A 20,670-nucleotide genomic window follows, 5' to 3' on the forward strand; every position below is an offset into this window, starting at 1 on the left:
AGCATTGGCAGAACAAGAACTCACCACTTTTGAACTTGATAAGAAAGTTATTCGGCAAGCTCGGTGAGTGTCAAGTTTAATAAAACAATATAGTTTATGTTCGTGGGCATACCTATGTTTTAGGCCCAACTCAGAGTCATTTCAAATTTAGGCTCACGAACAAAAACTTCATCACCGATATTCAGTATCATCAAGGAGGGCGAGTAGAAAAAAAATACTCAAAAAAAAAACCACAACAAAACAGTCTGATCAATCACACGAGCGAGCGTGTTAAACTATATTTAGAGGATTGTGAAAGTGTAGTGCGATCATCCGGGAGAGTGTAGTCATGAGAAGTAATTTGGATATATCAACAAAGTTGAAATGGTAAATTGGCCACCGTAATGATTACAAAAGCTGACGTTTCGAGCGTTAGCCCTTCGTCGGAGCGAATAGAGGAATTGTGGGTTGTGTGTGCTTTTAAAGGCAGAAAATGGAGCTACGTTATTGGTGGATGCATGGCAACGAGAAAAACATGAATGAATTAGTGGAATGAAAAGCGTTCATTGATCCCTGTGGAATTTAGACTGCCGGTTTGAAAGATGAGCTTTTGTTCAAGATTTTTACGGCTTTCCGTGCCACCTAAGTGCAAGGAAAGACCGCAGATTGCCATATGTTGCTTAGAATGATTTGGAATTCCACTAATTCATTCATGTTTTTCTCGTTGCCATGCACCCACCAATAACGTAGCTCCATTTTCTGCCTTTAAAAGCACACACAACCCACAATTCCTCTATTCGCTCCGACGAGGGGCTAACGCTCGAAACGTCAGCTTTTGTAATCATTACGGTGGCCAATTTACCATTTCAACTTTGTTGATATATCCAAATTATTTCGTTACTCCCACCGACGCAGCCCCAAACAGTTTCTTTCGAAACTATCAGCCTTTATTCATTAGTCCTGAGAAGGACTGTTTGTCGGTGGTGGTGAGTGGCGTTTCGACAACCTGTGCGGAAGTGATCATCAGATTCAAGTGAATAGTTGTTGTCAGTAGAACGTTGTTTGTCCAGTTTATGTAAAATGTCGCTCAGTTTTTCCGTGATGTTATTGGCTGTAAGACTCACGTGGCTTAAAGGTTTGAAATACTGCAGACATTCATTAAAAAAAAAAAAAAAAGATTTTATTGTACTTTTGCTAAGGTTGGCCTATAGTGCACTGATATGTTTTCTTCTGCTGTCTTGAAAAGTAAGAGATGAAGAGATTTTGGCCAAGCATTTAGAGGTATGAACTTCGCTACTACGATAGTATTCCTTCCTAGTTCTCTGAATTTACTGAGACTTATTTACCTCTTTCCCAGTTGAAAGAAACGAGGGGATCAGGAGAATGGATGAATAAGAAGTGAGAAAGCTTTTAACGATTCGTAGTGATCTGCGTTCTGTGTTACCTTCATGTCGCAGCTCGAAGGTTGGATAAAGTTATCTACTGGATAATTTTGTTACGGCTTGCATCTGTGGGTATACGTTAACTACCCTTTGAACAACAGGGCCCAGATCTTTCTTCTTTTGTTTTCTAGATATTTTACTTGAGGATTTTCCAGGTGAAAAAAAAAATTGTACAGATGACCTTCATGACTCGAGTTGGTACCCAATGATGATGCTCCATCTAAGATGAATTCAGCCTCAGATGCAATGGATGTTGCGTGAAGTTTTTGTCGTTTATTTTCAGTCGGCAATGGTAATGTTGTCTGGCTACAGAGATTTTCAGTCAAAATTCTTTTTCGCAAAAATTATCTCGAAATTGTCTGTCGAACACTCGCTTTACACCGCCTTACATTCGCCTTACACCGCCTCCCGGTTAGCTCAATGGAAAGAGCGCTGGACTGTTGTGCGGGAGGTCGAGGGTTCGAGCCCCGGCCGGACCAACATTTAGGGTCTTAAAATAATTGAGAAGAATTTGCTACCTTTCTATAACATCAAGAAATGGTCAGATATTCTAGTTTTCTCGGATAGGGACGAATAAATGGAGGTCCCGTCTCCTGCAGAGTTGGGGTAGGAGACGTTAATTTCCCACACACGAGAATACTGTGTGATGAATGTCCTCCCCTGGGGTGGGATGGGTGGGAGGGTGGACTAGCACGCATAGCTTGTATGTTCCTTTCTAGCCCCTCCCCACTGCAAACTAATGCAGCGCAAATGGAGTAAAATTAAATTAACACTCCGGGTTTCAGTTTAATAATCTGTACTGTAAGCAGTTTAATAATCTGTGTTGAAGAAAGACCGAGAGAATCTGCTTGCGATGAGTACGATGCTTAAAGTTGTACAGAAATAAAGCAGCAGAGTAAACCAAACTTTACGTGTAAGTTGCGGAATGTAACACTTTTATTCGTCAATTGAATCGGCTTGTGGATTTGTAAACCTGCTGGTGTGCAGTGAAATTTCGGTGCGCATGCGTCGCTTAGATCCCTATATTTTGCACTTTCTTTTAAAGGTTCAAGAATGGTGGACTGAGCTCAGCCAGGGCAGTTGAATCAATCACAAATCAATTCCTTAAGAAAGAAGCATCAACAGAACATGTATTGGAAAGAAAAATTAGAGGAAATTTGAAGTTCACGAATATAAAAATGTATACGAAATCGTTCCCTTTGCTATTAGTACACGTGCATTATGATTTATTGCTTGTTGTTGTTCTATTTCTTCAGGAAGAAAGAAAAAAAAAGGATCGGTAGGTATTCCTTTATTAAATCCTCTCTTGATTTGTAATACTGAATAAAGTTTAACAAATGAGTCAGTGACTATTATTTACGATATTATTTATCATTTATTATTTATTATTTATATCATTTATTTTTTATTATTTATCGATATTACGTTGAACGGAAAAGAAAACGAGCCTATTTTGACTGGGACCCTCAAAAAACAAAACCAAAACGTTGAGACCTTGGACCTCTAGCTTAAAAATGACTGCTTCGTATTTCTCCTTACAATATCACCCACGAATTAAGCATTAACGTCACAGGAATATAGGAAATGGTCACCATTTGGAGAAGCTCTTGCAATCGATTGTTGAGCAAATTCTCCTTGTCAGAGTCTTAAAAAATGAATAGAAAACAGTATGGAGAATATGTATCCTGACGTTATGGTATAAAAGGTTAAAAAGGCTATTCAGAGCCAAAGTGAATATCACTGGGTAGCCTAGCCTTCATTTTATGAACATGCGCAGTAACATGTTTGACAATCTCAAACATTTGATTTAAGAAGTTCAACCGGTTTTTCTTCTCAGATTTCCTCTTTGAAATAGAAAAGAAGCCGAGCTAAAATGTGCAATCTCCAGGCTGAGCAACGAAGGCGGTTGGCTTCAATCTGGTGTAACAAATTTAATGAAGAAGATCAACGAGCATAACGATGAAATAGAAAAACTGCAGACTGCAAAGGGTAGGGTTGGAGATAATGCGCACCTGCAAGAGATATCCATAACTAAAATGAAACTGAAGCTTGGCAAGGCAAGTGAATCAAATGTCAAAAAAGCACTCTTGAATTAACCCTTCGATCCCTAAAAGTGACTAACTTCTAATTTCATTTACAATATTTCCACTCCTGAATCAGATGTTAAGATCACGAGAATGAAGGAAATGATCTCAAACAAAAGAAGCGCTTGACTGTTAACCAAATTCTTCCTGTGAGCACCAGGAAATGAATAGATAACTGATGTAGGGATGTAAAGTGTAAGATATCAGAAAATCATCTCCTGGTCGTAGAACGCGTTTGGTGGGAAAAAGGGCGCTAACAGTCGTTCGATTGACGTCTGTGCATGTGTGAACGTTGCAATGGCAAGGAGGGGGGGGGGATTTCAAGGAGTCAGAACCAAGATATCTGACATCTTTGAGGAGTTTTAAGCTAATAGACACGCCAATGAGTCACAGTTTGTTACAGCCACATAGCGTTCTAGCAAAGTTTAACTTTATTACATACGCTTTATGTTTGAAACATTTCATAGTTCTCTTTTTCCCTAGTATTTTTTTTCCTTTTACAGACCTATTTGAACCTTTCGCGCTGTTTTAGTCTAACGATTACTTTTTTTTCACTCTAAGTGACGCTTAATTTTGTAGTTTATTTATATATTTTAGATGGAAATTACATTGAGAACAATGAAATGTAAGTGAAATTTGATATCGTCTTTTCCAACATGCAGGAAACGTTATAGATAGATCATAAATGTTACGCTAGTCATCTGCCCTAATTCAAATGAAATAGAAAATGGAGGCCTCATTATTATTGCCTAGAGGGGGGAAGAGGGCTGGAATATTTTCGATGTATCACAGTTAAAAATTCATCTGACTTAGTCCTTCCCATAGGGCTCTGTAGTATTGGAATGACCTTCAATTTCCTAACGTCCCCCCTTTATATCTCGTTAGCGATAAATGATCTCCCTCTGTTGCCCCTAAAAACTTTGTGAACCCCTTAAAATCCTCCTCGCCCTCCCCTGGTGATATATAGTAACGGGTCCTTTGGCGAGGGAAAGATTGGGATGAGTCTGGTCTCGCTCTGAGGTGATATGGTGTGACCATTACTTTGACCGAGAACGACAGGTTTTAATGTTACACCTGATTGTCTGACTGCTTCAGTCCCCACGTTGACTCATTTCATGTCTCATTTATCCACACAGTTCGTCAAAAAAGCGACACACAAATAAACGGAAATATCATAAAGGTAAATTTTCTTTTTTTGAAATGACCCTGTCAAAAATACTAAGCATTTTGGTTAACATTCGACTCCTTAAATAAGGTACAAGGTTATCCTTTTTCAGCCTGTTACTTACCAACGTTGTCGGGCTCGTAACCTTTTAGAGGGCTGATGTGAATTCATTAATGGCAACGACTTTGTTTAACATGTGCGTAACTCTTCTAAATCTTTTAGCTTCAGAGTTTATAAGAACTTTTTGAATGAAACATTCTTTCCCATTTTAAATTGTAGGGCCAGTAATACGAAAATTTCTGATGAACAAAAAGAAAGAGTGAGTGATAATGTTAATTAGAAAATGTTGTTATTCATTATGAGATTAGAGACCACTCGTTATTGATCGCAGTGGAGGGGAAATTTGGGGGATCACATTATTTTTCAGGAGGACGGAGAAGGAGTCAGTCGTCGCTAGAAGACTGTTAAAGTTCGGACGATCAAAAATTGACTGCCAAAGAGGGGGCTCACTGATATACTAAGGCCTCAGAGGGGAGGGGGTGGGGTTACCTTCTATAATGTCGGCCGAGTCTGCTGTAATACCAGCATGTGGTTTTTTAAACTATGTCATTCAGTACCCAGTTTTAGCTTAGGAACTTTTGACACGCCCCCTGAGATCTGATGTCATCCGTGCTTTAGCGCGGCCGTAATTCATTTCATCATACGCAACAGCATAATAAAGCAACGTAGTTAATCAACAACGCTGTTGCTTGTAAGCAACAACGTAATAAAGTAACCTTACTTAAGCGCAAAGAAATAAGTAAATTTTGTTACGACACGGCATCGGGAGCGAAACATCCTGGTGAATTTTGGAAGAAAATGAAGCCTCTTCTTCCTAACTTTGGCATAAATAAACTAAGTAACGTAACTCTTGTTGAGAACGGGGTGGTCACGACGGAACCCAGGCAGGTGGTGGAAATGTTTAATAGCTATTTCGCCAATGTAGTTTCAACAAATCACCGTGAAAATGACTTCAACGATCATCCAAGTGTAAATCTAATCGCTAGCAAAATGCTGTTAGATCAGTTTGTCTTCCAGCCTGTGAGCTGTGGCTATGTTCGTCAAATCTTAGACAATCTAAATCCCCGGAAGGCTGTTGGCGTAGATTGAATTTCACCGCGTCTCTTAAGGCTCGCTGCTCCCATCCTAACGGAGGAGATAACACAGCTGATCAACCATCTGATTATGAACCAATCATGGCCAACCAAATGGAAAAGTGGGAACTTGACACCGGTATTTAAAAAAAAAAGATGAGGATACACGCAAAGAGAATTATCGTCCTGTTTCCATTCTTACCGCCATTTCTAAAGTGTACGAGAAGGTTATGTTTGACCAGCTGTACGGCGCTTTCCATGAACATCTTTCTCCGAATCTATCTGGGTTCTTCAAGAAACACTCTTGTTGCACCGCACTCTTGAAGATGACTGAGGACTGGAGGCGAAGCCTTTACAAAAGGGAGGCAGTTATAGCCGTGGCAGTGGACCTGTCCAAAGCATTTGATTCTATTAACCATAACCTCGTATTGGCTAAATTAAAAGCGTATGGCTCCTCTTCGTCTGCATTAAACTTGATTTCTTCCTATTTGTTGAGGCGAAGACAGCGAGTTAAGTTGTCCGGTGTTTGCTCCAACTACTCAGAAGTAATGGTGGGCGTTCCCCAAGGGTCCCTCCTCGGACCGCTGCTGTTTAACATTTATATAAATGACTTGAACCACGCCATACCGGATGTATCTCTGAGGTTATACGCCGACGACACAACTATGTATGCCTCAGACGTCTCGCCCATGGTTCTCGAATTTGTAGTGAATAATGGTCTTGAGCGGTTATCATCGTGGTTTCGAGAGAATCATCTGGTGATCAACAACACAAAGACGCAAGCAGTACCCATTGATCCCTGTAAGTAAACAACTCACACAACCTACGTGGCGAACTGATTCTTGTACAACCCAGAGGCAACGTTACTAAGCATGGGCTGAATACTTTCTGGTACTTTGGTCCAAAAATCTGGAACTCTTTAAATAATGACTTAAGAACTTCACGAACACTAAAAGAGTTTGTAACACGTATCAGGAAAATTACTTTTGACGTATGTAATTATACCCTTTGTAGCTCTTAGACTTAATGTAATTCTTACTCTGGATGTAGTTGTAGTACTCTATCTTTTCAGTAGCATATATATAGTTATATTAGTTATTCAATAATGTTATTAATTGGTTGATTAATTAATTAATGAGTTAACCTTATATTTTACTTATCATCTCTGAACTTTTATTGTAACTTTTTAGTGTTATATTTTCATTTATTTTCTACTATATTCATTAGCTATCTAAGCTAGGTGCCTGACAAGCTCCATAAATTTCGAGTATAGTTAAATCTACTACTACAATCTACTACTACCACTACAGTTACGACCTGGCCATACACAGCTCTGTCATTGAGACACTGCCATCTATCAAAATACTTGGCATTGAACCTGATAGTGTGCTATCTTTCAAGGATCACATTACTAAACAGATTCAAAAGGTATACGCTAAAAGTGGCGCACTTACGAGAATCAGGCGTTTTGTCCCTGGCAATGTTATGTTATGGCTCTATAATACTTTCATTATCCCTCATTTTGAATACTGTTGCCCCCTCTTTCTTAGATTGGAGAAAGTGCAAGCGAATCGGCTAGAAGATGCCAACTATTATATTCTTAGATCACTGCTAGGTTATCTCAAGTCTACCCTTTATGATGAATTGCTGCGGATCTTGAATATGGAAACGTTAGACCAGAGAAAGAAATAACAATCCCTTATTCTGCTGTATAAGTGTTTGCATAACGACGGTCCCAAATATATCAGAGATTTTGTAGTTTTAGGGAAACTATGTACAATCTGAGAGGAACCGGCATTAATTTTTGCGCACCTAAATGAAATTTTAATTTTATAAAAAAATATTTCACTTCTATGTGTACACAGCTGTGGAATGGATTACCTACAAGTGTAAAACTGGCCAAAAATATAAACCTTTTTTAAGAAGCTATTGAGAACATTGAAACTTTAGCTGCTTCTCCATTTTATACTTGTATTCAAGTGACTCTCAATTTCATTGTACAAACTTAATTTTTAATCTTAATTTTAAATCATTTAAGCTATTGCCTCACCATTTTATACCTGTATTTAAGTGACTTTGAATTTTACTGTACAAACTTAAACTTTAATATTAATTGCTAGTTATTTTAATTTCTAATCAATTAGGTTTTGACAGTATGTATTAGGCTTTTTAGATTCTTTATTTTAGAGGCACGTACGTATTTTGAACGAGCTCTTTGAGCTCCTTGACGCTACGCAGGCAAATAAAGTATTAATTGATTGATTGACTGATTGATTGATCATTGCACTAAGCTGAAAAGGATTCATGAACAAAAAAAAAAAAAAGAAAAATTTGTGCGCTGATTGAAAAAAATTGAAAGTTACCGAGCGGAATACGAAAGGAAAGACAGGATTATGGAGGTAAATATTGATCAATGTAGTTAATTTCTAAGACTTTAAAAAACGAGGCGGAATGTCAGGTAATGCTTTGCGAGAGAACAAAAGGCATGACGTGAAAGGATCTGGCTCTAGATCGAGTTAACCTGTGTCACAGTCCTAATTCATTACTTTTAAGCAAACAATAAAAGTAAAAAAATTGACAAAAACAGTTAAGGTTGTTTACCCTCTCTTTAGGAAACAGATTCAAGTATACACTGAAACAATCGTACTAAGCTATGTCTTAAATTCCTTCAGTATTTCCTGTTTAGACCGACGTGGAAAAAAAGTAAATATTAGAGGGTAAGAAAACTTTTCTGTTCTTTAGGCAAAATTCATAGTAAAGAATAGAACGGAATATTGCTAGTAGGATAGTCCTTCGATACAATGTGTTTGCCAAATGATTATATGTTAATTTAGGGTCTATCATCGAATTTTTTGTTAGTAAGGGCCCATAGTTTTTATACGATAAGCAAAATGATACATATCTGCGTTCACTCGTGAGTCAATGAGTTGAACATTCGAAGAGAAATTCCATTATTGTCTTTTTGAAATCTGAAAGCTTTGTTTTTCAACACAGATCTGTCTTCTAATTTTAGGACAACTGAATTGCCCCTACAGAGGATAAGAAGCTTCCTAATCTACTCACTCCGAAATAAGTCTAAATTCACATTCTCCTTTTCGTTTTTGAGTGTAATTCCATAAAGGTTTTTTTTTTATGCGAAGTGGTAAGTTTTTCAAGATGTTGATAAAATCTTGATAATTTATTTTTGCTTTTCAAACGTCATTGGCTAATGACACCATCACTTATTAATGTTAGTTCACTTTACTTCTTGATACTTTTTTAATCGCAAGAGTCGTTTTTGTAGTCTCCCATATTTCATCTGAAGCCAGGACTTAAATGCTTCCTCCACCTTCGTTATCCATGTCCTCTCTCTTGTTACCCTTGGACACGCCCACAACTTATTGGTCCGGCTCTAAAACAAGAGAATGGTAAGAAGTCTTGGTGAGCTTGTAACTGAGGGGTGAGGGGTAAACACCAAGGGGTGAAAACGAAGGGGTGAGGGTCTTGCATATTTACACGTCTCAGCTTTTCAATGTTTTATTTCCTTGGAAATTTTGCGCGGGAGATTGGCACTTGGTCATCAAAGATTGATCTCGTTGCGCATGCCTTACAATTTACTGCTGCGTTTAGTGCTCCAAGGGTGAACACGGTGAATATAAAAGAAGGAGACCCATATGATGCCATTGCCCATATCCAGAATAACTTTCCTTTACATTTTGTTGGAGAACAAAATCCTCCACTGCCAGTCTTATGAGTACCTCTTCGACCAAACTAATCTACGATCTCCTTTCCCTCCCTCGAGGGTGTTTATTGGATAGATCCAATCGGTGGCTCCCAGTCTAACGCGTTTCGGGTTTACTGCGACATGGAGGCTGATGGAGGAGGCTGGACTCTAGTTTGGAGTTATACGTTCACCAACCACGATGTTTTTACAAGTGTTATAAACGTTGTGACACCAGGGCCAAACTGGCCAGCACACGGCTACGATGGCATATCAACAACAGCTCCACTGAATGAAACATTATAACGCCGTGAACTTCTCACTCTGGAAACAACTCGGCAGACAGGTCCTCATCAAGAGCAACACAAACAACTGGCTGGTGTGTCATCCGGGAACAGGCAACTTGGTTGATTGGCAGGAAGGTAACGTCAACTGTCGAATTGTCAAGCACGTGACTAACACATGTAAGGACACTTTGCCGCCATTAGAGCCGCGACTTGAGATAGTGAAAGGAGTAACGCTATGCTGCCATGAGAACCCTTATTCCCGTATCTATTACCGCTTCGACTCTAGCGATACGACTGCCTGGCCTGTCCATGATTCTTGTGGAAAAGAGTGTGACAATCATGTAAAAAAAGCGCTTAATCCACCCGGGAACATTTATGTTCGTACCCAATAAATCTTATAGTTTTACGAGGCCTTGTTCACCTGGCGAAATGGCGATTAAAATCATCAAAAAAGTGAGGCGGCATTAAGGCAACTGCATCGACTATCTTAACCCCTTTACTCGCACGATCTGTGGAGGCGCGGTGACCTCATGGTTTGTACGCTCGACTCTGGATCGAGTGGTCCGGGTTCGTGCCCCGGCCGGGACATTGTGTTGTGTTCTTAGGCAAGGCTCTTTACTCTCACAGTGCCTCTCTTCACCCCGGTGTATAAATGGGTACCGGCAAATGTAATGCTGGGGGGGTAACCCTGCGATCGACTGGCATCCCATCCAGGGGGGAGTACAAATACTGCTTGTCGCTTCAAGCTACAGAAACCGGAGTTAAGCACTGGCCTAATGGGCCACTAGGCTCGTAAACAGACTTTACCTTACTTCCACAACCTGATGGTGAATTCTCCCTTGTAGCTGTTACACGTTTCCCTGTGAGTTAGTTACAAGAAATTGGAGTTAGATCAAGATAACAACATCTTCCTAATAAGTTTGGTATTCTCATTACGTGTTTGCTGGATAACATTTGAAAAAAATAGGGAAAAGTTACCTGTTAATCAGTTCTTGGGTTTTGAGGGTTGAACTTTTGCATACGGTGATTACAATCCCATAATGACAATACATGCTACTTATTTGTTTGAGAATAACAGGTAAATCAAGCAAGTGTGAATGGTGTTTCTTAAGGGCTGCATCGTTGCTACGGTAGCCTTTCTGTAAGGAAAATTACAATAAGAGAAAACTTATATCGATGCTAAACGAACAAACCATTGGGAAATGGACACCAGAAAGGAAATTGGAGTGTATTGAGACATAGCAGTGGGGAGGGAGGGTAGGGTCGGTGAATATCAAGTCAAGCATTTGGCCCTGCTCAAAATTCTGCCTCAGAACTTACAATACAATATTTTTTAATAGATAATTTGAGTCTTCCACCTTACATCATCGACATGAGGTGCTTGAAATTAATAGAGTTTCTGTCGTATTAAAAATTCTGATTATATCACCGTAATTTTGGGGAAAAGATTAGACATGTAGATGACGCAAGGAGAAATCCCCAAATTATTAGTATAAAGTTGAATATAAAAATATTTTAAGTCACTCTTTACGTTTAAAAATATTTGAATCAAAGGATCTTTTGTGATATTAAGAATTTGACGGGACTTAAAAAAATCAGAGATGTTTAAGAAACTCAGCGATATTTAACAATTATTCAACCAGCACGCGTTGGATATGAGATGATAGATAGCCAACGAGGCGTGTAGCGCCGAGTTGGCCTATAATTATCTCATATCCAACAAACGCGAGTGGAATAATTGTTTTATTAAAACGCTACATTAAATTATTCAATTTTATTACATTTTCAGCTCCGATACAATGAAATATATGAAGTTCATATATTTTGAACTGCGGTATTAGATACGTATGATGGACGATCCTCGCAGTAGATAGCGCTATTTAAGCAATAGCGAAAATCAGATCTGAAAAAAATCAGACCTGTACGGGATTCGAACCACTGACCTCTGCGATACTAGTGCAGCGCTCTACCAATTGAGCTAACAAGCCAACTGGGAGCAGGCCGTTAAGTTGATTCGTAATAAACCCGTGAAAGTGATCTAATACCGCAGTTCAAAATATATGAACTTCATATATTTCATTGTATCTGATTTATCACTTTCACGGGTTTATTACGAATCAACTTAACGGCCTGCTCCCAGTTGACTTGTTAGCTCAATTGGTAGAGCGCTGCAGTAGTATCGCAGAGGTCAGTGGTTCGAATCCCGTACAGGCCCGATTTTTTTCAGGTCTGATTTTCGCTATTGCTTAAATAGCGCTATCTACTGCGAGGATCGTGCATCATGCATTTTTAGCTCGCTTTCAATTTTAAGCTTATGCGTACGCTTACCATATCGTAGTTTATGGTATATTGGCTCATATACCATAATGGCTAAGCCAATGAAAAGTCTTGAACTGCATTATCGAATGATCCAGTTTCTAATAATTAGAGATATCTATAACTTTTGAGGTCTTCAGCCTCGAATTCCACACTTATGGCAAGCGAAAGAAGTTTAAAATATGATACAGATCAACGGTTCAAAGCACATTTAAGCGTAATTTTTCTCACTAGGATGATGATGACCAAACATCATAACAAATCAAGTGGATTTAATTAATAGTTGTCAGTAAAACAATTGATATAGCCTGCAGGGTGCAGCTATTTAGAGACGTCATTAATGTGTTTGGTGTCGAAGCCAGATTAGCTTTCGCTTTCGTGTTCACCGGGTGCTTTTTTGATCACGGAGAGTAGCCTCTATTCTTTATCGCAAAAGGAGTACTACTATCTTGCTATGGGGTGTCTGAAAGTTTGACAACGGTAAGATGACTTTATTTCAGTTACACCTAAGATAACCAAAACTACAACTGCTTTCAAGCGAGGTTAAATTAGTTTAATTAAACCAAAAAACTTTCCGTCCTAAGATGGATGCGACATTCGCTTTAAAAGATTTGACGACTGTTTGGAGCAGAAAGATTAGCCAGCTTGGCAACAACGTGAAGTTTCACCACGCTTTCTTGTCCCATTCTTGAAATATCGTTTTGTGAAAATGTAAGTGATGCTATTTTGATACGCTTCACGATTTTATGACAAGATTTACTGAGTGTATCAACTTATCGGATGAACTCGAATGACTATGGAAAATAACTCTGATAAAGGCTTGAAAAGACTGGGAAAAGTATATTTTCTTTGCCGATAATAATCAAAGTCCTGTCCCCGTTCCGATTTCAAATTTTGCAACTATTATGATCCACCTCAATTGTAATCCTTGAGTGATCACAAGCGAGTTTGTTTCAAGTCTCATCAAGTGAACGAAGCAAACTGCAGCAAAAAATATTTCAACGATACGTGACTTGCTCGGGCTCTTAGTGCAGGTTCCCTCGCAACACTATTCAGATTTTTCATTCGCGCTTACATCAAGCTAATCTAATCTGAGGTTGTCGTGTCAGTTTTGCGCCTTGTTATTATTCGTGTATGCAGACTACGAGAAGAACGTAAATATTCTCCTTGCGTCGGTTTTTTTTCTTACTTATTCTCTTTCCGATTGCCTAACGCACACATTTTTTGTTTCAGTGTTTCTATTTGTATATGTTGGGAGAAACCACTGGCATCGATTTCATGTGAATCACATTTGGAGGTAACTATCACTTAATGATAATGAAAATAATGACTATTATTTTACATATATAGCGCGTTACGATGCGCTGTACAATAGTCTATAGGGATGGTATAATAGCTAATGATACATAAGGAACTTTAATATAATGTGGAACAGGGAGGGAGGGGGGGTTGGGTAAGCTCCATCTTACCCCCCTTCTCACTTTTTACGCTAAGTAAGGTTATTACACCCACGTTAACAAAGAATTTTCCAGACTCTTTTTAAGCGAGAGAACTTTGAAAAATAACTAAGATTAACGTGTCAAGGCACTTCCTAGTGTTGTTTTGCTGCGGGCAGATAATGACCAAGAATCAAACCAAAGCGAATTCAATAGTTGTCAGTAAAACAATTGATATAAAACCTGCAGGGTGCAGGTATTTAGGGATGTAGATAATTTGTTTTGCCTCAAGGCCAAAGAAGCTTTCGCTTTCGAGTTCATAGAGTGTTTTGTTGACTAGTTTTTTTAACTGAAAGGAGCCTATATTCTTTATCGCCGATGATAAATCACCACCTCACGAGAAGTTTTCAAAACTTGACAGCAATAACTACCTTAGTTTCACTTGCATGAAAGTTATGAGAGGCAGATAAAACTCTTTTCAAACGAAAAATACTTCCTAGAGTTCCTATATTGGAGGAGAAGGAGCTTCATGAGACCGTAACAAGATGAAATTTGACCGTGATTTCTTCCATCTTCCTTAGCACAAATTCCCATAAATCAGTAAAAATGTTGTTGATGTTATTTTGATATGCTTTGTAATTTCCTAATCTAATATTCTGAGTTTATCAACTCAACAAAAGAACTCCTATGTTTGGTTGGACTCCAAATATCAATGCTTCAAAGCAGGTTGCTTGTTACTTCAAATGGACTTCTTAGCTCAAGTTATAGAAAGTCTTTACCAGCTTTATTTTCAGTTCAAGTTGACTTTTCTTGAACTTTTTGACTTTTGACTTTTTTGACTTTTTGACGTCTTGACTTTTCTTCAACGATCAAATTTTGTTTGGGCGAGTGCAACGAAACGTAACCAGGAAAAGTAAACTATTTCTACTTAATTGACGTAACCACAGAAGCCTGCCCTCAATACTTCAGCAAAACAAAAGCAGTTCAAATGGCCCGTTGATATGACGTCATGATCATTTGATTAACGCTTTACAAGTATTGTGCGGCCTTCCAAATAAAATCTCTCGAAGTGTCTTAAATTTCTTTATGGTCTTCTGGATATATAAGCGTCCTCTGAAGTCAGCCGCGAATTGTTGACACTTAAGGAGAGCCATAGGAGTTAGAACAATAATTTTGATTAATGGGTCAAAGCACATCAAAAGTGTCATTTTGCAGCGCCAGATTATGGACGAAAAACCGCAACAAAGTGGTTTTCAGTCCAAACATTTGCATAGTACCTGCAGGGTGCCGGCTGCTATTTTGGGACGTGATTAATTTGGATTGCGACGAATCTAGATTAGCTTTCGCTTGCGAGTTCCTAAAGTGTTTTGTTGACTTCAGAAAGGAGCCTATATTATTTATGGCAGATGAAGCATTACCACCTCACTAAAATATTTCTATAACTTTGACAACGTTAAGTAAACTTTAATTTACTTACGTAAACGTTACGTGTAGCAGATACAACTTCTTCCAAACGAACAAGAAAGAAAACTTATTCTTGGTTTTCACGTGACGTCACAGCATATGCAAATTAGGCGTCCGCCATATTGGTGTCGCAAAAGCTTATTAGCATATGTCAAAATGCAGTGTTTTGGTGCATGATTCTTTAAAAGTATGTCGCGTGATTTGGACAAAATTTCTGAAAACATCAAAAAGGAAGAAAAAAAGGAAGATATTTGCAATATACCTTTAAGCGACTATGTTAAAAGACTAGAGCCACATGTTAAACAAAGGTATTTAGAAAAAATATCACTCGTGGGGATCGATCCCGCTACATTGATCTACGCAAAGTTAGATCCACAATGTTTACCACCCATAGAAGCTACAGATCTCCTGTGCTATTTGGTTATCGATACGAGTTATTACACAAAGAAACAGTTCAAAGCTTTCAAAAGCTTGGAGGCCTACAATCAGTTGGTGTCGGGTTTTATTTCCAGTGTTGAAGGCAAAGTCATAGGTGAAAAATTCGTGGTGATCGGAAAGGTGAGACATTCTCAACGAATGAATGAGCGACCATTTGCAGTTTGGATTATTACTAATAAGGAGGGAACCGTGTTATCAGCCCACTGCCTTGGTTGTAAAGCTGGACTAGCTGAGACTTGCTCACATATTGCAAGTATTTTATTTCATATCGAAGCTTCAACGAGAATTAATGAAACGCTGGCATGTACGCAAGTAAAGTGCACGTGGTTGTTACCGACATATGTGAGTGAGGTTCCTTATGCTAGGGTCAAAGATATCAACTTCAAGTCGGCGAAAAAGTTGAAAGATAACTTAGATGCCTGTATTGAGGGACTATCAGAAAACTCTCCACCTTCCTTATCAGCACCTTGCACTACAAAGAAAGCTAAGGTCTCGACAGAACGGGTTACATCTGGAGGAACTGAGCTTAAACATTTCCTTGCCAAAATAAATGAGTGCAAGTTCAAACCTGTTGCCTTAAGCTTGATTGAACCCTATTCTGAACAGTTTATCATGAAAAGTAGAAGTATCCCAACCATTTCTGACCTTTTTGATCCATGTAATTTTGACTTGTCATATCCAGAACTCCTAGAAAAGTGTGAAAATATTGATCTGACTATTTCAGAATCACAGGTAGAATTAATTGAGCAAGACACCAGGGAACAGGCTAAAGGAAATGCATTTTTCAGGCACAGAGCTGGGCGCATTGGTGCATCTCTGAGTTGGGCAGTAGCTCATACTAACCCTGCTATGCCATCACAATCCTTAATTAAGTCCATCTCATATCCTGATCTGTTCAAAGTTACTACTAAAGCAATCAGCCATGGCCGTAAGAATGAGAGTGCTGCAGTGAATGCTTATACCAAGACTATGCTAGAGACTCACAGAGATCTGAAAGTTGAACAATGTGGTATGATAGTGGATAAAACAGCACCCCTGGATAAATGCTACTCCAGATTTTTTGGTATCATGTTCATGCTGTGGGAATGGTTGTGGAGAAGTCAAATGCCCTTACAACATTGAAAACTGTGACCTTGAAAGTTATGTGGAAAAGAAGAATTCATGTCTTGAAAACGTCAATGGAAAGGTACAGCTCAAGAGAAATCACCAGTACTTTTTTCAAGTACAGCAACAGTTGTTTATCACAGACTCTCAGTATTGTGACTTTGTTGTGTGCTCTTTTGACAATAACAATCAAACAAGGTTTTTATTGGAGAGAATTTACAAGGACATTTCACACTGGGAATCAGTTCTTCCAAAACTTACCAAAGTGTGGAGATCTTGTATCCTACCTGAAATCTTAGGAAGATGGTACACCAGGAAGCATGAAATTGCTGCACCTGTACCAGCAGGTGATATAAAGCCTGTTTGCTACTGCAGAAAACCCAAACCAGAAGAAAGCACAGTGCCTTGTCAAAACCCCAAGTGCCCATTCATTGAGTTTCACCTCTCATGTTTAGGGATATCTGATCCCTTACCCAAAGTATGGTACTGTCCAAGCTGCCAGTTACTTCCAGAATGTAAGAAAGCCAAGAGAGTTACTAAGATCAAGCCTGATTATCAAAAGAACCCTGATTTCGATGAAGCAATGAAATTACAGTCCATTTGTGTTTGCAAAGCTAAACCTGTTGTAGGGGAAAAGCTGCTGAAATGTCATAGTCAATGTCAGAGTGGGAAATTTTTCCATCTGAAATGTCTAAACTACAAGAGGATGCCCAATAACAGCAAGCTATATTGGGTCTGCAAAAATTGCAAAGTGAAGAAAAAACCTGCAGACAAGTCTTCATTAACTATTCCTACCACATGTTCTTCTTATACCACCACTACTACATGTACTGTCAATAATCCATCAGCTTCAGTTGTGTCTGGAACTGAATATGAAAGTGACAAGGACATAGAAATACCCTGTGTGACTTAAAGCAGAACAGCTTCTTAATCTTTTGAAGATCTACATGAAAATGAGTCAAATAAATACTGTACTGGAGATGAATATGAAAGTGATGAGGACTTAGAAATAATCTGTGTGACTAAAGGTGTAGCTAACAGAATTGCATCTTTTGGAGATCTAGATGAGCATGACTATGACATAATCTCATCTCCTGATGGCTGGTTGGATTGCAAAATAATACAGGCAGCACAAATATGCATCAAGAAAGTAAATCCCCTCATTGAGGGTTTTCAAAGACCAACTCTTGGAAGAGTAAGGAACTTTGACATTATGACCAGTGACTTTGTTCAAATCTTACATACGGGTAATTCACATTGGGTGTGCATTAGTTCTATTGGTTGCACATCAGGATGTGTTAATTTGTACGACAGTCTGTACAATGACATTATTGATGATGAAGTTGAGCAGCAAGTTAAAGATCTGCTACCAGATAACTTTGTTGGCCTTGAAGTTGTACCAGTGCAGCAACAAATGAATGGCAGTGACTGTGGCGTTTTTGCTGTAGCATTTGCAACATGCCTTGTGTTTGAACTCAACCCTTCAGATTTTATGTTTGACATCCCAAGAATGAGACCACATTTACTTCAATGTTTGAGAGCTGGTGAAATCAAAGTTTTTCCACATTTTTGAATACATTTAACACTAAAAATGTTGTTTTGTTGTTTCATGCTAATCTCAAGAGTAGCAGTCATTAAAAAAAAAATCCAAGAAGAATAATGAACTCAAGCTATTTTAAGCAGCTGTGCTCAATAAACAGTCCTTACTGCCCCCTGAAAACATAATTTATATTTTAATTCATATAATTTTTGTAAATATATATACACAGCACAAATAAAATGTTGTCATTGTTGTCGATCCTTCTTGTAATGGAAGTATATTTTCTTAAATTATTAATGTTACACAGTGCTCATTCCCAGTCACTTGCTCTCTTTTCATGGGGTTATAATATTTCTTAAATTATACACAGATTCTCCACCCCATCATATCATTTCATTAGCTACAATATATGACTATAATAGTACTGTATGAAGTATGGAGCTAATCAAATGGTACAATGGGTGGACACAGGTTTACAAGAGCTGAACATACTTTAATAATTCTGTCAATAATTGGTACTTCATCCTGTCCATTGTCATTGTTCAAGAAATCAGTGGGAAGTGTGCTTTGAAGAATAGTATACTTGCGACGCAGCAAACCAATCACCCTCTCAACATGTATCCGTACACTTGCTAGAGCTCTTGTTTTTTCCACATCAATAGGATCCAGCTGTTCCCTCCCTTTCGTGTAGGCTGGTATCACAAGTCTTGCCTGTTTGAGAGCAACACTTTCTGTGATTGTGAAACCCCGGTCTGCCATAACCATGTCACCTGGCAAAAGTTTTTCAAGAATGCCACAGTTTTCTGTCAAGAACTTATCAGAGGTACGTCCTCCCCATGCCTCTGACACAAAGGAAATAGCTCCTTGGGGAGAAATACCAATCAGTACTTTGATAGTATTGTGATGCTTGTAGGATGAAAATGTCTGAGCTCGAGCTAACAAGTTTGTAGGCTTATCAATAAAAATCTCAAAACAGTCAATAACAACAGTGACTTTGGTTCCAAAGGCTTGTTGGAAACAAAGAGGCATTGTCTTCCATAGCTGGTGTCTTTCAGGCCAGTAAATTAGTGGGGACAAATGCTGATCCATCACTGGTAACCATGATGAAAATATTCTTGATATTGTTGTCACAGATACTTGAAAACGATAGGCTAAGTCTTGATAAGGCATATTCAGTCTCAGTTTCATCAACACGATAATCATTTCCTGGAAAAGGCTAAGTTTTTGGGTTCTTCGTTTGATGTGGGGTGACACAAAGTCAAGGACGGTCATTAAGATATCCATTGAAGGCAGTCCAGAATAAAAGCGAACTTTTTCATCAGAATCAAAAAAATCTCGATCAATTGGCTTATAGGATTCTTTGAAAAGGTATTCAAACTCTTCGGTTTGAGTCATAACTTCAGATACATCAACTTGGGTTTGAGTTGAACTGTCAACGAGAGTTGAGCAAGTGTGGTCTTGAAATGCGCAATCGTGATCAAAAATATCCTCAGAAGAATCAATTTCCTTGGATGATCCTTCTTTAGGATCACTGAAATCCACATCACGGACGGGAAGGCCACTGACATCGATTTTCTTTCGTTTCTCAGCTGCCTCGCGTTCTTGACGCTCGAGTGATCTTTTGCGGCGTTCCTTCGCTCGTTTAGCTCTTGCCTCTTTAATGTCGTGGTTTTCCTGTTGATATTTTGTCTTCCCGAGATTCAAAGTAGGAACCCAGTCGACGTTGTACTTATCCCAGGGTTTTGCAGATTGTCCTGACACGAAATGTCGTCCACAGACTCTTTCATTACTGAGGACATCCTTCGAAGTGATGTCGTCGCGGCTAATGGCGGCGATCCATCTTTCTCTTCGTTCTCTGCTTAGCTCTTCTGCTTTTTCTCCTTGGTTAGTGACTACAACTGGAATCCTATAAAACCCTATACCTTTCGTCTTTCCACTATTATGAAAACAATCAACCATAATACAATGAACCATGATGAAGAATATTTCTAAAGCTTTGATAACACGCGAAATGTTTGAATAATACGACACCAATATGGCGGCGTACCAACCGTTGTCAAGGTATAGGTCACGTGGGTGAAAACCAAGAATTCCTTGACTCATCACGGGTTACACAAGCCGAGAAGAGAAAGTAAATAGATTTGCGAATTCTCGCAAAAGAGACATCAAGGAACAGAAAACTGCAGGAACATAGTTGTGGTAGCACTAGATGCAAAACTGCTTTCGCTAGTAGGAATCCAGAGTCGGATTCCCTGAATGTAGCGATGACTTAAAGGCAGCGTGACGTCGATGGACCTCTTAACTTTCGCCAACGAACAAAGCGCTCCTTCGAAAAAAAAAAAAGAACTTGTCAAACTTGTCAAACACTGCTGTAATAGGTTCGCTTGTCTTTGGAGCCCAAAACAATGAAACTTCCTAAATGACCCTCCCACTCCTAACCCTATAACCTTACCCAACAAGTCAATCTTCTGCTGATTTATTTCTGATGAGATCACGCGCAGATCAGGTGTAAAAATAGACACTGTGTCATCAGGTATGTTTCGCAATAATCTTTAGTGGCTTTCGGTTTGGTTCCCAGTTCA

The 20,670-nt window shown here is 38.8% G+C and overlaps 3 protein-coding genes and 2 pseudogenes across 5 annotated transcripts in view; 3 read left to right on the forward strand and 2 right to left on the reverse strand.

Annotated features, from left to right (window-relative positions):
• Positions 1-20,670, forward strand: part of LOC148731599 (sorting nexin-5-like) — a 221,112-nt gene that overhangs the window by 54,247 nt on the left and 146,195 nt on the right. The gene's annotated exons all lie outside the window — the stretch shown is intronic.
• Positions 1-20,670, reverse strand: part of LOC148731602 (cell adhesion molecule Dscam2-like) — a 94,380-nt gene that overhangs the window by 38,640 nt on the left and 35,070 nt on the right. The window lies entirely within an intron of this gene.
• Positions 9,563-10,190, forward strand: LOC148731603 (uncharacterized; annotated as a pseudogene).
• LOC148731604 (uncharacterized) lies at positions 15,108-18,352 on the forward strand (annotated as a pseudogene). The gene has a single exon (XR_016000919.1). The product of XR_016000919.1 is annotated as an uncharacterized LOC148731604 (transcript).
• On the reverse strand, positions 18,263-20,124 carry LOC148731605 (uncharacterized). The gene has a single exon (XM_088759352.1). It carries the CDS (start codon positions 20,060-20,062, stop codon positions 18,530-18,532), a length of 1,533 nt encoding a protein of 510 aa, XP_088615478.1. The 5' UTR covers positions 20,063-20,124; the 3' UTR covers positions 18,263-18,529.

This window comes from Stylophora pistillata, chromosome 5 (assembly GCF_964205215.1).
Source record: "Stylophora pistillata chromosome 5, jaStyPist1.2, whole genome shotgun sequence".
In the NCBI taxonomy this organism is placed as follows: Eukaryota; Metazoa; Cnidaria; class Anthozoa; order Scleractinia; family Pocilloporidae; genus Stylophora; species Stylophora pistillata.

Bases quoted from the DNA above. Each gene is read 5' to 3' on its own strand.
- LOC148731605 (XM_088759352.1), bottom strand. From the start codon at position 20,062: ATGGTTCATTGTATTATGGTTGATTGTTTTCATAATAGTGGAAAGACG.